At 45.6% G+C, this 15,242-nt stretch overlaps 1 protein-coding gene across 1 annotated transcript in view; it reads left to right on the top strand.

Moving 5' to 3' along the window:
* Nucleotides 1-15,242, top strand: part of LOC126455503 (invertebrate-type lysozyme 6-like) — a 63,992-nt gene that overhangs the window by 41,160 nt on the left and 7,590 nt on the right. Inside the window, exons 2-3 of the mRNA XM_050091255.1 lie at nucleotides 1,327-1,509; nucleotides 12,343-12,416. Coding sequence (XP_049947212.1) covers nucleotides 1,327-1,509; nucleotides 12,343-12,416 — 257 coding nt within the window. The remainder of the gene's footprint in view (nucleotides 1-1,326; nucleotides 1,510-12,342; nucleotides 12,417-15,242) is intronic.

Below are 15,242 nucleotides of genomic sequence, written 5' to 3' on the forward strand. Positions count from 1 at the left end.
TCCATTTCACTTCACTGACTCCTAGAAAATCTAGATTGAGCCTTTGCATTTCCGTTTTCAGATTTTCTAGCTTCCCTACCCTGTTCAAACTTCTGACAATCCACGCCCCGAGTTTTAGAACGCTAGCCTTTCGTTGGTTATTCAATCTTTTTCTCATGTTAACCTCCCACTTGGCAGTCCCTTCCCAGAGATCCGAATGGGGGACCATTACGGAATCTTCTGCCAATGGAGAGATCATCATGACACTTCCTTAGTTGCAGGTCACATGTCATGTGGATAAACGCTATGTCTCTTTAGTGCAGTGGTTTCCACTGCCTTCTGCTTCCTCATGCCGTTGATCACTGCTGATTCTTCTGCCTATAGGGCAGTTTCCCACTCCAGAGACAAGTGTGCCCTGAACCTCTGTGCGCTCCTCCACCGTCTTTGACAAGGCCGTTGGCAGAATGAGAGAGACTTCTTATGCCGGAAGTCTTCGGCCACCAATGCTGATCATTAATCAAAATTTAGGCGCTAGGGGGTTTAGAACCCGGTAGCGAGGACGTTTTTGATTACTAAGACTCTACCTCTCGACCGTGGTATACCACGCAAATATAGGTGCTTTAATCTAATTTAGGGGGAGTACCAATTGGGCTTAGGCGTGAATGGGAATTTGGATTGAGGAGGAAGGCATACTAGGGTAGTGTTTGTAGTTTTGCAAAGTCACTGTGCAAGGCTGGCATAGTGGGTGGCACATTTGCCTAGTCAGTGGGAGTCCTGACTTGGTACAAATTTTGGTTTGTCACTTCAGTCTGCAAATATACAGATGTTTGTTCCTCTGTACGAGATACACTGATGATGAGTTATAAACCCGAAAACCGGTTTAGGTAAGTAAAGCTTCTAGTACAACTCAAAAGACATAGAAGACATCCTTTAAGAAACAGACCATTCGCCTTTCTTACTACCGACCTTGGCTGCTAGCTGTATTTCATGTCTCTTTGGTACGTTACGCTTATACATTTCATTGACGTAACTGTCAAGCAGTACGCCACTAGTAATGTATTCGGACATTACACGACTCTCTCTCTCAGCTCAATTAACTCACGTTTCTCTACATTTTGAGCAAGCCGCGCATTCTTCACGCCAAACAGAAATTCAGTGTCATCATGTATCATGCTAATGCCACTCAACAATGACACTTCGCTATACACTACAGAGTCATCAGCGAACAGTGACAGATTGCTTAAAGGAAGTTACTTGATCTAGATACTTACACTCCTTCAGAAAAGGAGTTTTCGAGCACGGCAAATGCTGAGAGCGCCCATATTCATAATTACTTTCCACTGCCAGGTACCAACGTGACTCGCCCGACGTTCGACTCGTGCTACGGGTGCATCTGTGAGGCCTCTTCGCGGTGCAATCCGAAGCTGGGCTGCAACAAGGGCGTGTGCGGCCTCTTCCAGATCACCAAGCCGTACTGGCTCGACGCTGGCTCACCCATTGTTCCGGGGACCTCGCCGGATGCCGAAGATGGTGAGTTACTCAAAAGTTTCTTTACTTCCGGTACGTGAAGTTCCGTGCTTAAATATCATTCCTGAAGCAGGCCCATTCGACTCTCAAAATTCTCGAGAAAACAGTGTGTAAGGTGTCAGGCAAATCCAACACCTTCCATGAAAACCCTGACATGATAAACAAATCCAGTAGTATGTCACATAGCTCCGAATAAATCGTGACATTAAATTAACCAAAGTAATACGAGTAACGAGTGAGCAAATGGAATACCACAGACTAACACAAAAATGCCTAAATGCATGTCATACCTTCCCACCGTGAGGCAGACGCAGTTCTGACGGGAGAAACGAGAACAGAAGCAGAGAGCACAACCGTGTTAAGCTGGAAGGCCCTACGATAAGGGACAGACACCCACGTGGCCAGCTAACCGCTAGGACCACCCCAACTGCAAGTTTTAGCGTGAGACTTTTTCGCGTCTCTGTTACGTTGCAAACTTTAAAAACATTCCCCCACCACGAAAAGTATAACGTTTCTCATTGGATAGACAGAATTTTTGTAGGTGGAGCTTAAGGTTAACATTGAGACCCTGATTGGTCAGATGAAAACACAGCCAGATAGTTTTTTAAACCAACTTCGGTAAATTGTAGTAAGGAGAAGTTAGGTGGGAGTTGCTTCCGAGACGGCGAGGTGAGCGGAGCTGTGCTGCCCGCCGCCCCCTGACGAACACCGACATGGTAATGAACGAACACGATGCCACATAACAGCGCATAAAGCTTCACTCAGAACTGCAGAAGTCTCATCTCTTATACCCCCTTTTTGCGTAATACTAATGTCGATCGTCAATTAAAGCTCATGGTGTTCACATTTGCCACTTGAAGTAAAAATCTGAAACGCGATGATTTTTCTGTTATATAGTTATTGAGAAGCCACATCAGCCACTGTAATTTACGGCAAGTTAGATAAGTAATGAAAGATAATTGAGGGTCACTGTAGACCATTTTGTAAGTTTTCTCTTTTGTGAAACTTAATTTAAACCTAGATTGTAGATGTGATATAGCATAGATCATCCTTCGATCCATTGTAGAATTTGGAAACCCATTCAGGGAATATTCGTTCACATTTTTGTTGAACGCAGTTGGTTTTTACCATCCTTTATTAAAACATTTCCTTTTATCAATAGTGCAATTTATAAACAATGTTTTGTGAGTAGAATAAAATTTCCAATGGTAAACTTAACTGCTTTTTCGACGTTATTTTACCAGCTAACTAAAAATAGGAAAGCCTTGAACCCCTTCCACTAAATCTAGTTAGTATTAAGATTCTTTTACAGGGAGTGCAGTGGAGCTGACGCTGAAATCATTTGGTTATATCATCGCTAGTCTCACTGAACTCTTCTGAATTCTACATGTCATGTGTGGTCTGACGTCTCCCTACCAGCAACAGGTCCCAGGTTCAAACTAGTCAATTCCCTAAAAAACACGCTCAGAGCGTCGTTGCGCGAAAGTGGTAGGGAGACACGACTTAGAACAGACACCACGCAGAATGTTAGAAGTGCTTCCAGAGTGTCATTACTTACCCAAAGCAAGTTTCTGTTTTCGACATTGTGTATGGTTCTGTCGCATAATGTTCGCCTGACAAGTGAACTGCCTGGATTCAGTTCCTGGCTGTCGTAAATTAACTTCAATAAATTTATTAAATTACTTTTAATTAAATATTCTACGACCCTTCTCTTGAGACATCGTGGGTCAGCTATCTACAGAACGTGAACTGCATTCCTTTGCAGTGTAGCGCTACCGCAATTCTTGCTCTGATTTACAGGGTGGAAGAAATTGGAACGTGATTCAAAGAGCAAACGTTACTTACACCTTTTCAGCCATGCGCCCTTCTGTGGCGTGATCACCGGATGGTGGTACATTGACACTTCTGTGAATAAAGGATCACTCTAAGACCACGCCGTTTAGCAACATCTTCGGTGTCACCCGCCCTCCTTTGGTGAGCGCTTTAAAAATCAGCCTGTACAAAGACAAGCCATGACGGAATCCTAGGCGCCTGCAAGCACACAATCCCTGACACCTCCAATTCCACTAGCGACATGCAGGCACCTGTAACTTCGTCGTGGCTTATCACTGTACAGGCCGATTTTTTAAGTGCTCAGCAAAGGAGGGCGGTTGGTACCGACGATGTTGCCCAACTGCATGTTCTCAGACGAACCCTTTGTCCTTTTATTCACATGTTTGTCAATGTCGCATCCCTCCGTGGTCGGGCTACAGGAGGTCGCAAAACAGGAGGCTGAAAAAGCATAACCACCCTTTGCCGCTTTGGATCACATTCAGATTTCGTCGAATGGTTTTGAATGGTCCTCAGTGGTTCCACCTTGAACATCAGAGCAAAAACTACAGTCGCACTGCAATCCAAGGGGATGCGATGACGACCAGTGGAGTTGCTGGCTCGTAATGTCAAGAGAGAAGTGTTGAATCGTCCGGCGGGTGTAAGCAACACCGACTCAAAGGAAGGCCTCGGCGCTCGTTCGTGACGTCGCGTCAGCTAGGCACGGCGAACGCCAGGTCTGTTGCAGGCAGAAACGCCTGGGCGTGCTTATAACTATAAATCCCTTATTTTTGGACAAAATGTCTGGTATTGTTTTGGATTCTGCAGTTTTATTTAGATGAAAGATTTTCTTACTATCGTAAAGCTACAAATGAAGATCATAGTTCTGTATTACTGAATCCTGTCCAAACAAACGTAGATCAATATGAGAAGATGCTTTGCCCCATTGCAAGCTTCGAAAATTTTACATTCAAGTAACTATATTTACTTGATCCATTTTGCTATCGAAACTTACTCCAAACCCCAACCCCCTTACAATGAACTATTTCCTTTTATTTATTTATTTATTTATTTATTTATTTATTTCCGTTTGACATCGTCACTGGAAATGTGAACTAATATACATGTGTAAATGTTCAGCTGTTGCCAGTCATTAGATTACAGTCGTTTTCAACGAAAGGAATTCTAAACAGGAAACAAAATAGCTTCATACATCGAAAATACTGCTGAACTTAAACTTTTTTAAACATGCACATTAGAAAAGATAAATATACCCCTCTTGCAACTGAAGGAGAAACTTTATAAGATAAAAAATTTTATTTGATAAAACAAGTATTTCTCTTTTGCCTCTTCTTCTGTCCGCCACCCCCTCCCCCAAAGTGTACAATCGCAAGATATTTCATTAACAATCAGTGCTCCTCACCCCATAGTCAACCAAGATACCTCAAGAAAAGCACCAATATGTTCAGTTTCTTGTAAAAGCAACCCAGTACAAACGTAACTTCCTCAGATTTACAAATAAGTTAAAAAACACGAATTCTGTTGCTGCTGGACCATGAAGTTATTTTTGTAATTCAATCCTTAAAACAGGTGGAAATTTAAGTTCAGGAGTACATTATTTGTAAAGAAGTGTAATGAATTGCACAATTAATTGATTGCAGAAATCTCTCAGAACAATGTGTGTTGGTCAACTACCGCCAGTAGTTACACATTTTCCTGTGTCAGAGGGAGACACTACCATTATGAGTATGCCTGTAACAGACCTGGCGTTCGCCGTGCCTAGCTGACGTGACGTCACCAACAAGCGCCGAGACCTTCCTTTGAGTCGGTGTTGGTGTAAGCAGTGTCAAATGTCGAGAAAGTCGTCCTCTTGCTTATCGCACTGAGAGCTATCGTTAACGACTGCAAGATGTGTAGGAATCAATGCCCCAAGGAACGTGGTGGTTTCAATGACGCCCTTCATGTCACCCCCTGACCCATCTCCGCATCAGATCTGAGCGGTGGTGTGTCTGAAATGTTTTCCTCGGCCAGCCATAAGAAAACAGCTTGCTTTCAACGCTGTGCGTCGCGGCTCTGATCTCCATCGCAGGTGCGCCAAAAGAAGTGGTGAAATTTGCATAAGAAGGGGTGTGACGATCTCTCCCATCATGAGATAGGTCCGCGGTGGCGTTGGTCGGAATTTTGGTGAAGCTTGATGCCAACGTGACAACATTCGATCTCCTTCGACCTCACGTGAACTTCTGAGCTCCAACCTCTTCCCCCCCCCCCCCCCCCCCTGCATTTATCGACACCTTGCTGTTGAAGCTTCGCCGATCCCGAGGGTGACGTCGGGGTGCGCCATGCTTTTGCACCAGTAACAGAGGAAGACTGTAGGCACCTTTGAGCCAAATTTCAAACTTCGACGTCGCATTGGGGGACGAATTACGGGTTTCCGAAAAAGTAAACCTTTGTGTTGCACAGTGTACATTGATCGGTGCAGAAGAAAGTCCTCTTTTATCAGGATAGTGCACCTGCCCACACGGGGCTTTGGCTGTGGGGAAAACAAGCACCATATTCAGCAGGTATATCACTGTGCGACTCCCTCTATCCTACCTTCTAAGGAAATCATACGTGGTAAATGTGTAGACCACAGAACAGGATTATCGCACTGCTAGTATCGAATATACTCACTGAAAAACGTTACACAAAATGTGTCGAACCAAACGATACTAACAATATGCACATGACAACTCTGCAATTCATACTTAAGTGAGTAGCAGAGGGTTCATAGAGCCATTTTCAGAGCGTTTAGATTGCTACACTTGGAATAAATATGTTCGTGCAAGCTCTGATTTCTCTAATTCTACTGCAATTACTATTTAGGTAGGATTAAAAAAATCATTCGGAGGGGCGAGCTGGTTACGGAAATTTCGTGTTAAGATGTCTGTGCAAAGAAAAAGCTTTTTTAATGACGTCCACCTCAGCTAGCGTATCATGTTCGTAGCACTATCTCCCCGATTTCACGATAATGCAAAGCGTGCTGCTATTTCGAATTTTTCGATGTCCTTCGTCATTCCTACCTGGTAAGTCAATCCTATCTGGTAAGGGTCCCATATCGCGCAACAATGCTCAGAAGAGAACGGCCAGCCGTAGTGTAGGCAGTTTCTTTAGTAGATACGTGTTAATTTCTCTGCCTGTAATAAACAGTCTTTGGTTCGCCTTCCACACAACGTTTTCTATGTGATGCTTTAAATTTAAATTGTTTGTAATTGTAATTCCCAGGCATTTAGTTGACTCGACAACCCTCATGTATGTGTGATTTACCGTGTAACCTAAGTTTAATGGAATTTTTAATGCTTTCCTGGAGGAACTCTCACTCTATAGTTCGGGTACAATAGCCACCGTTCGTACCATACAGATGTTATGTCTAAATCATTTTGCAATTAGTTTGATCTCCTAATGACTTCGTTAGACTGTAAAGGAAAGCGTCATTTGGAAACAGACTGCGGTCTGCTCAGATTGTCTCCTAGCTCATTTATACAGATGGAGTACAAAAAGTGCCTATAACGCTTTCTTGGAACGCCAGATATCAAATCTGGCAGAGTCGATGACGCCATCAGTTACTACTAACTGGGATCTTTCTGATAAGATATCACAAACGCAGACTTACAACTGAGACGATACTCAATAGTCATGCTATTTTATTACGAGCCACTTGGCAAGGTACAGTTTCGAAACCATAACGGAAATCTAGAAATAGGGAGCCATCGATAGCTCTCATAAAGAGCCAAAGAATTGTATTTTTTGAATACGAGCTGGCTATGTATCAACAGATCGTTTTCTTCTAAGTGTTTAACGATGTTAGAACGCAATGTGCTCCAAAATCCTATTGCAAATGTATGTCAGTGACATGAGCCTGTAACTCTGATGATTACTCCTATTTCCTTTCTAGTGTGCTGATGTGACCCGGGGTACAATGAAGTTTGCGTTAAACTCAGAGCTTCTGTAAAACGTCGGCCATATTGGAGATCTGCTTTTTTCTTTTGTTTTAAAAAGGGCATCCCTTTCTTCTGTGGTATTGTTGTGACGTGTTTAGTGTACCATGGAGAATCTGTTCCGCTTCTCAATATTTGATTGGCATGAAACTCACGTTTTCTGTCAATTCTATTTCTTTGAATTTAAGTAACATCTGATCTACGCCTACATAGTTTGAAAGAAACAGACTGTATGTTAGGCAGGCGTCCGGCATATTTTTATCAAATTTCTTATGCAGTTGTATTTGCATTTATTTTGGGTGAATTTGAATGTTACGGTATTAGGTCTAGCTACAATCACCATGTTGTCACCAATCTCTGTACCTATTATGATGCTCTCTATTTCATCAGGATTGTTTCTTGTTAACAGGTAGAGGATGTTACGGCAACCACGTAAACGTCGTATGGGGTCCTGTTCGAAACAATTTTTGGAGAAAGTACTTAGTAAAATTTCGAACGATGTTTCATGCCTACCACCTGTTTTAAACATGTAGTCCCGTCAACATATCGAAAGTAGATAGGTTTCACAACAAACTGTAGCTGTCTCGTATGAATCTGTACCTATTCGAAATGACTCGAATTTTCTCTTGTTAACTGAAAGAAAACCGTTACAGAAAAACGTGAATCGTTGCAGTTCCTTGAAGAACCTTTTTCATTTCAACCAACAGTCGGTGTTCTACCACATCCGCTATCAACAAAAAAGTTATATTTGCCTTACCTGAAAGTATTGCTGAGATGGATGACGCAGTGGCAGACACCCAGAACACACGTTAAATAAAAATGGGGCTCACATTTACTTTCAGCTATCAACATTTACGTTAACTGAAATTTCCCTTAGTTCCTGAGGGCGGAACTCTGGCGTGGTTCCTTGGAAATGACGACAGCTTCTTCCTTACTCCATTCTCCTCAAGCTAAGCTGATGCTCTGCCTCCGAAGAAGAGACGTTAAACTTTATACACACGATATAGAGTTCTGATACTTCGTAGAAAAATGGAATGCTGTACCCTACGCAAGATGGTTGAAGTGATTTTTTTCTATAAACATTCGTAGCATATGGAGTACCCAGTTACGATAATCTGAGGGAAGAACTATCAGTCCGTAACTTCACATTACAAATTAAAATCGAGGCATTTATCAGACAACGATTAGTACTGTGCTAACCAGGTATGATTCAGATTGTTGTGGTACGTCATTACTTCCCTAGGACATGTGAACCAACGTAAACAGAAAATCCTTCTGATAACGACGGCTTCATATGGAAGCTGAGCCACGCTGCAGCTTTACAGTGCATTTGTACGATTCTGGCTAGATTACGGATGCACGGCATGCAGAATATAACCTATGACACTTGGCATGGGACAGACACAGGAGACCACTTCTACGTATGTTTACAATTTTAATGAAATTTTTCATGAACATAACTACACTCCTGGAAATGGAAAAAAGAACACCTTGACACCGGTGTGTCAGACCCACCATACTTGCTCCGGACACTGCGAGAGGGCTGTACAAGCAATGATCACACGCACGCCACAGCGGACACACCAGGAACCGCGGTGTTGGCCGTCGAATGGCGCTAGCTGCGCAGCATTTGTGCACCGCCGCCGTCAGTGTCAGCCAGTTTGCCGTGGCATACGGAGCTCCATCGCAGTCTTTAACACTGGTAGCATGCCGCGACAGCGTGGACGTGAACCGTATGTGCAGTTGACGGACTTTGAGCGAGGGCGTATAGTGGGCATGCGGGAGGCCGGGTGGACGTACCGCCGAATTGCTCAACACGGGGGGCGTGAGGTCTCCACAGTACATCGATGTTGTCGCCAGTGGTCGGCGGAAGGTGCACGTGCCCGTCGACCTGGGACCGGACCGCAGCGACGCACGGATGCACGCCAAGACCGTAGGATCCTACGCAGTGCCGTAGGGGACCGCACCGCCACTTCCCAGCAAATTAGGGACACTGTTGCTCCTGGGGTATCGGCGAGGACCATTCGCAACCGTCTCCATGAAGCTGGGCTACGGTCCCGCACACCGTTAGGCCGTCTTCCGCTCACGCCCCAACATCGTGCAGCCCGCCTCCAGTGGTGTCGCGACAGGCGTGAATGGAGGGACGAATGGAGACGTGCCGTCTTCAGCGATGAGAGTCGCTTCTGCCTTGGTGCCAGTGATGGTCGTATGCGTGTTTGGCGCCGTGCAGGTGAGCGCCACAATCAGGACTGCATACGACCGAGGCACACAGGGCCAACACCCGGCGTCATGGTGTGGGGAGCGATCTCCTACACTGGCCGTACACCACTGGTGATCGTCGAGGGGACACTGAATAGTGCACGGTACATCCAAACCGTCATCGAACCCATCGTTCTACCATTCCTAGACCGGCAAGGGAACTTGCTGTTCCAACAGGACAATGTACGTCCGCATGTATCCCGTGCCACCCAACGTGCTCTAGAGGGTGTAAGTCAACTACCCTGGCCAGCAAGATCTCCGGATCTGTCCCCCATTGAGCATGTTTGGGACTGGATGAAGCGTCGTCTCACGCGGTCTGCACGTCCAGCACGAACGCTGGTCCAACTGAGGCGCCAGGTGGAAATGGCATGGCAAGCCGTTCCACAGGACTACATCCAGCATCTCTACGATCGTCTCCATGGGAGAATAGCAGCCTGCATTGCTGCGAAAGGTGGATATACACTGTACTAGTGCCGACATTGTGCATGCTCTGTTGCCTGTGTTTATGTGCCTGTGGTTCTGTCAGTGTGATCATGTGATGTATCTGACCCCAGGAATGTGTCAATAAAGTTTCCCCTTCCTGGGACAATGAATTCACGGTGTTCTTATTTCAATTTCCAGGAGTGTATATGGCTATAATTATAGATGGGTAGCAGAGGGACTAACTTCGCTGTTCAGTAGTTTTAGCTGAGTTTATCTTACAGATTCGTTTAGCAATTTACCATACTACCCGCGGAATCACTTGCAATCAAGGGATTATTAAATTAATCAATGATTGTATTGTAAATTTCTTGAGGGGGGGGGGGGGGTCTGACAGGAAAAGTAATATAAATGTCCAGTTAGCTACCTATAATGTAGCATCATTCATAAATTTGCAGTCTTATATTGCTCAAGATGGCAGTACCATTATAAATAGTCACACAACGCGCGAAAGTCTAAAACGTTCGACTGTAGTGTGGTAAACTGATTGTCAGCTCACGATGCACAATTAGTCACATTAGCTAACATAGCCACATGTACAGCCAGAAACAGTAAAAGAAACCAATGAGGCTGATTAAAAATAATACTACTGAAGATTTTAAAGAAAGCTTAAAAAGTGGTGACCAAGGTAAAGTTCACTATGAGCCTGTTGCTAGCTCTAAGTTAGACATTTCTTAAAGATTTTGTATCAATTTTTGAAAGTAATTTCTCTAAAAGAGTATTAAATGTAATAATGGGAATTCGTTAAGGAAACCATGGGTCACTATTGGTATCAGACTCCTCACAACGAAAAAACGCGTGCACAAAACGCCCACAAATACTTGCGTAATGCAAACAGTGCCGTAACATATCAAGAAATTGTTGCAAGTCCTATACCATGCACATCGTTGTTGGAAACTGATCAGCAGTAAAATCAAATCTTTATAGAATATGGTAAAGAGAGGGACAGACAAAGAAGCCATAGAATATTACATTATTTCTGTTAATGCTGATGGGATCATTGTAAAAGTCAATTCATGTTTAGAAAATTATTAACATTTACTTCTAAAAAATTGATGTGCAAATAGTTCAGAGCAGATAGCAAGACATTAAACTGAAGCAATACAGAAATTATTTAGTGAAATAAAAATTAATCTCACATCCTCATCTGAAATAAGGAAGATCATCATGTCTCTAAAATGTAAATTGTCCTATACCCTTACATGATTTATTTTCGCTGTTGAGGTATGCTTAGATGAGAAAAGTAGATGGAAGTGACAGACATTAAGTTGCGGTGAAATAAACATCGACCATGTCCGGCCACTGGGACAAAATATACTGCACTCGCCTTGGAATAGGGCACAGCACAATGACCAATGGTTCCTTCCTTTGACAGAAGGCCCCTCAAAAGTGTGGCACTACTGGCATACAGATTTCATTTCGCCAGTTCACCTAAATGTTTTGTATTCATAGGAGGAGGGCAGAGATTAGTTTCAGTTGATATGCCCTCTATTTCAGCAGACAATACGAAAATGTGGTAAGACTTAAGATACTGTGTGGGCTCTGACTTTGTTCCGTAAACTATTAGGATAGGTAGGAGAGGAGGTACTGGCAGAAGTAAAGCTGTGATGGTGGCTTGTGTGTCGTACTTACATAATTCGACAGTGCACTTGCCCGCGAAAGGCGAAGGTCCCAGGGTCTAGTCCCGGTCTGGTATATAGTTTTAATCTGCCAGAAAGTTTTATATCAGGGAGGTGGTTTTAATGTACTGTCAGGAAGGCTGATTCATTGTGGTATTTTGTAAGTGATGATCCAGCCACTTCAGTGAACTTTTATTTTCCTTTTTAGCCTTTATTCCACACTCCCAGCTGGGAGATATTTGTATATCAACTACATATGGGAACGTTTTGTGGGCTCAGAAATGTCTGTGATGACATCATCGTGCTCTGTAGAAACACACAGCAGTGCAGCGCATTTGACGAGGGAAATACCAGGTATCGAAATCTGGATACAAACCTCGGGAAACCGTATATGATTCATACTGATGACTTTATATACATATGTATCTGAACTATATCAAGCGATTTTTAAACGAAAATTTTGCGTCCATTCGTTTGGCTGCACTCACCGTTGTTGTTGCAGATGTCTTACTTCTATACAGGTAACTCAATAGCTGTCAAAGAGAACCGTTGTTGATGGGGACGATATTGTATACGGCTCATAGCTCATACTTTGTGTCTTTGAAAGTAGTCACTTCCCTAGGAGATCCGTTGAAATCACATTTTTACTTTTGTTATTGATAAGCGACGTGTAATAAGTGTGCTTCGTGTTCCAGCTTTCGAGCGCTGCACCACACACACTTTCTGCGCCCTAGAGACCGTGCAGCTCTACATGGCGCGGTACGGCAAGGTACGTCGCTCTATTATCAAAATAATGAAAAATGCAGCTTTGTGTGTGTGTGTGTGTGTGTGTGTGTGTGTGTGTGTGTGTGTGTGTGTGTTTTTTTTTTTTAGACTACCAAAGGACATGAAGGAGCTATTTCGTTAAGTAATAAAAACGTCGTTTTAGCGTTGTTAACCGACGCGGTAAGTCTTAGTTCACTAAAATGCACTAGAAGATAGTAACTTATGAGGCGGTGGCATTGCGCAATTTTTTATTAATTTTGTGTGTACCAATAGTTTGAGAATTTAACAAAATGGTATCCCGCAGATGAAAGTGGCTAATAAAAGAAGTAATTCCTCGGCTTCGCTGCTGAACTAAGACACAAATGAATTACATACATTGGCAGCGAGCAGGCATTGATGGAAATAAATGGAAAAAGTTGAAAATTTGTACCTGACCGGGAGATCCGGGTTCGAACCCTGGTCCGGCACAAGTTTTCAACTTTCCCCATTTCTCCCCAGGGGGCCCACAGTTCCTATTGTGGGTACGTGTGTGGCGCGCATGGGGCCCCGAGCTATTGCAGTCTCCTTCCTTTTTCCAGACTGCATTACCGTCCCTGTTCCTCTCCTTCCCTGTCCTTGCTCCTTTCTCCCTGCCCCCTCCTTTCCCTCTTGGTGGACTTCTTTATATCGCCCTGGCTACCCTCCCGGCTTTGTTTTGATATGAGATATTGTTTAGTTTGCTGTTTCCATCTCCTTTTCGACGTTTTTGCTCCCCTTGGGGTTTGAGATTTATTTCCAACGTTTTCTGTGAGCCATTTGGGGATGAACTCCCAGCCTAGATTCCATGGTACAGGCTCCTCTCCCCCTTCCCCTCCCCTCGCCACCCTTTTCCCCTCGCCACCCTTTTCCCCTCGCCACCCTTTTCCCCTCGCCACCCTTTTCCCCTCGCCACCCTTTTCCCCTCGCCACCCTTTTCCCCTCGCCACCCTTTTCCCCTCGCCACCCTTTTCCCCTCGCCACCCTTTTCCCCTCGCCACCCTTTTCCCCTCGCCACCCTTTTCCCCTCGCCACCCTTTTCCCCTCGCCACCCTTTTCCCCTCGCCACCCTTTTCCCCTCGCCACCCTTTTCCCCTCGCCACCCTTTTCCCCTCGCCACCCTTTTCCCCTCGCCACCCTTTTCCCCTCGCCACCCTTTTCCCCTCGCCACCCTTTTCCCCTCGCCACCCTTTTCCCCTCGCCACCCTTTTCCCCTCGCCACCCTTTTCCCCTCGCCACCCTTTTCCCCTCGCCACCCTTTTCCCCTCGCCACCCTTTTCCCCTCGCCACCCTTTTCCCCTCGCCACCCTTTTCCCCTCGCCACCCTTTTCCCCTCGCCACCCTTTTCCCCTCTTCCTGCTAGGTCACCAGCACAGTAGCTATTCCATGTGGTGGGGCTGTTAAGCACCCACTTGGCTGAGCCCCCTGACAACACAGGGATCACACTGCTAGTACCTGAGCTGTTACCGCCTCGTGTATGTCAAGGTGTCGATGCTCATCAGTTTGGGGCATCAGAACTCCTGGAACATCCTGGCCATTCTGTGGCCGCCTCTAAGAGTGATAGAAGACATGGCACTCCTCCTTCTGATCCTTTGGCCTTCCCCTCCCTGGCCACACCCTGGGAAGAGGATCAAGCTCCTTCGCTTGGGTTGAAACCTTTCCCTTGATATCTGGTTTGTACCAGGACAGATGGCGAAAGTTTTGCCACGACCAAGTCTTTGTTTTTCGTGGAGACGATTGAAGATAAGTATGGTGAAGTGGAATCCATGAGTAAAATGCGGTCCAGTTCTTTGCTCATAAAGACATCTTCTGCTCCCCAATCTGTAGCCCTGCATGCTTGTAACCATCTCGGTGACATCCCAGTCTCTGTTGCACCCCACCAATCTTTGAATTCGGTAAAGAGCATCATTTTCCACCAGGATCTTCTCCTCCAAACTGACGAGGAGCTCCGCGCAAAGCTCGAGCGGCGAGGAGTCCGATTAATCCACCGTGTACAGTGAGCCCCTTAAAGCAATTGCACAGATACAGGTGCCTTTATCCTGGCCTTCGAGGGGGGATACCCCCCCCCCCCAGAGATGGTAAAGGCGACGGTGTATCGATGTGATGTAAAACTTTACATTCCACCACCGATGAGATGCTTTAAATGCCTACGGTTTGGACAAGTCTTCCCGCTGCACCAATGATCCCCTCTGCAGTGACTGTGGCAACCCCCTCCATGGGGGGGGGGGGGGGGCGGGGGGCGGTGCGCGCGCCTGTGCTCCCCCACCAGTGTGCATAAATTGTAATGCGCAGCATCCTCCATGCTCGCCAACATGCCCAGTGTCTGTGAAAGAAAGACAGATTCAAAAGTACAAGACCTTAGATCGACTTGCCTAGACCAAGGCTTGTCGAAAGTATGACCGGCTCCATCCTGTGCCTATAACTCCTACTTGTTACATCCATTCCCCCTCCTCGTCCCGGCCCCACCCCATTCACCCCACACCTTCCACCTCAACCTCACTCTCCTACCCTCCCTCCCCATCAGTACCCACACCCACCCCTTCGGGTGCTGCTCCCCCTCTGCTGCTGGGACTCCTCTACCCAGCACCCCCCTGAAAGGAGATCTGCAGCCCCACATTGGCCACAGGATCTGCGGCCAGTGGGCGCCAAGATCACCAGGTGTAATTCCGAGCCAGACCTCGCTGCAGTCTGCCCTTCTCTTCCTTCATAAGGGAAGAAGCAGAAACACAAGAACAAGGGCAAGGCCCATCCAGTACCCCCTGAGGTGCCGCCTTCCCCTCCTCCAGCCAATGAACCAACAGAGTCTGAACCACCC

The sequence above is a fragment of the Schistocerca serialis genome, chromosome 2, assembly GCF_023864345.2.
Source record: "Schistocerca serialis cubense isolate TAMUIC-IGC-003099 chromosome 2, iqSchSeri2.2, whole genome shotgun sequence".
Taxonomy (NCBI): Eukaryota; Metazoa; Arthropoda; class Insecta; order Orthoptera; family Acrididae; genus Schistocerca; species Schistocerca serialis.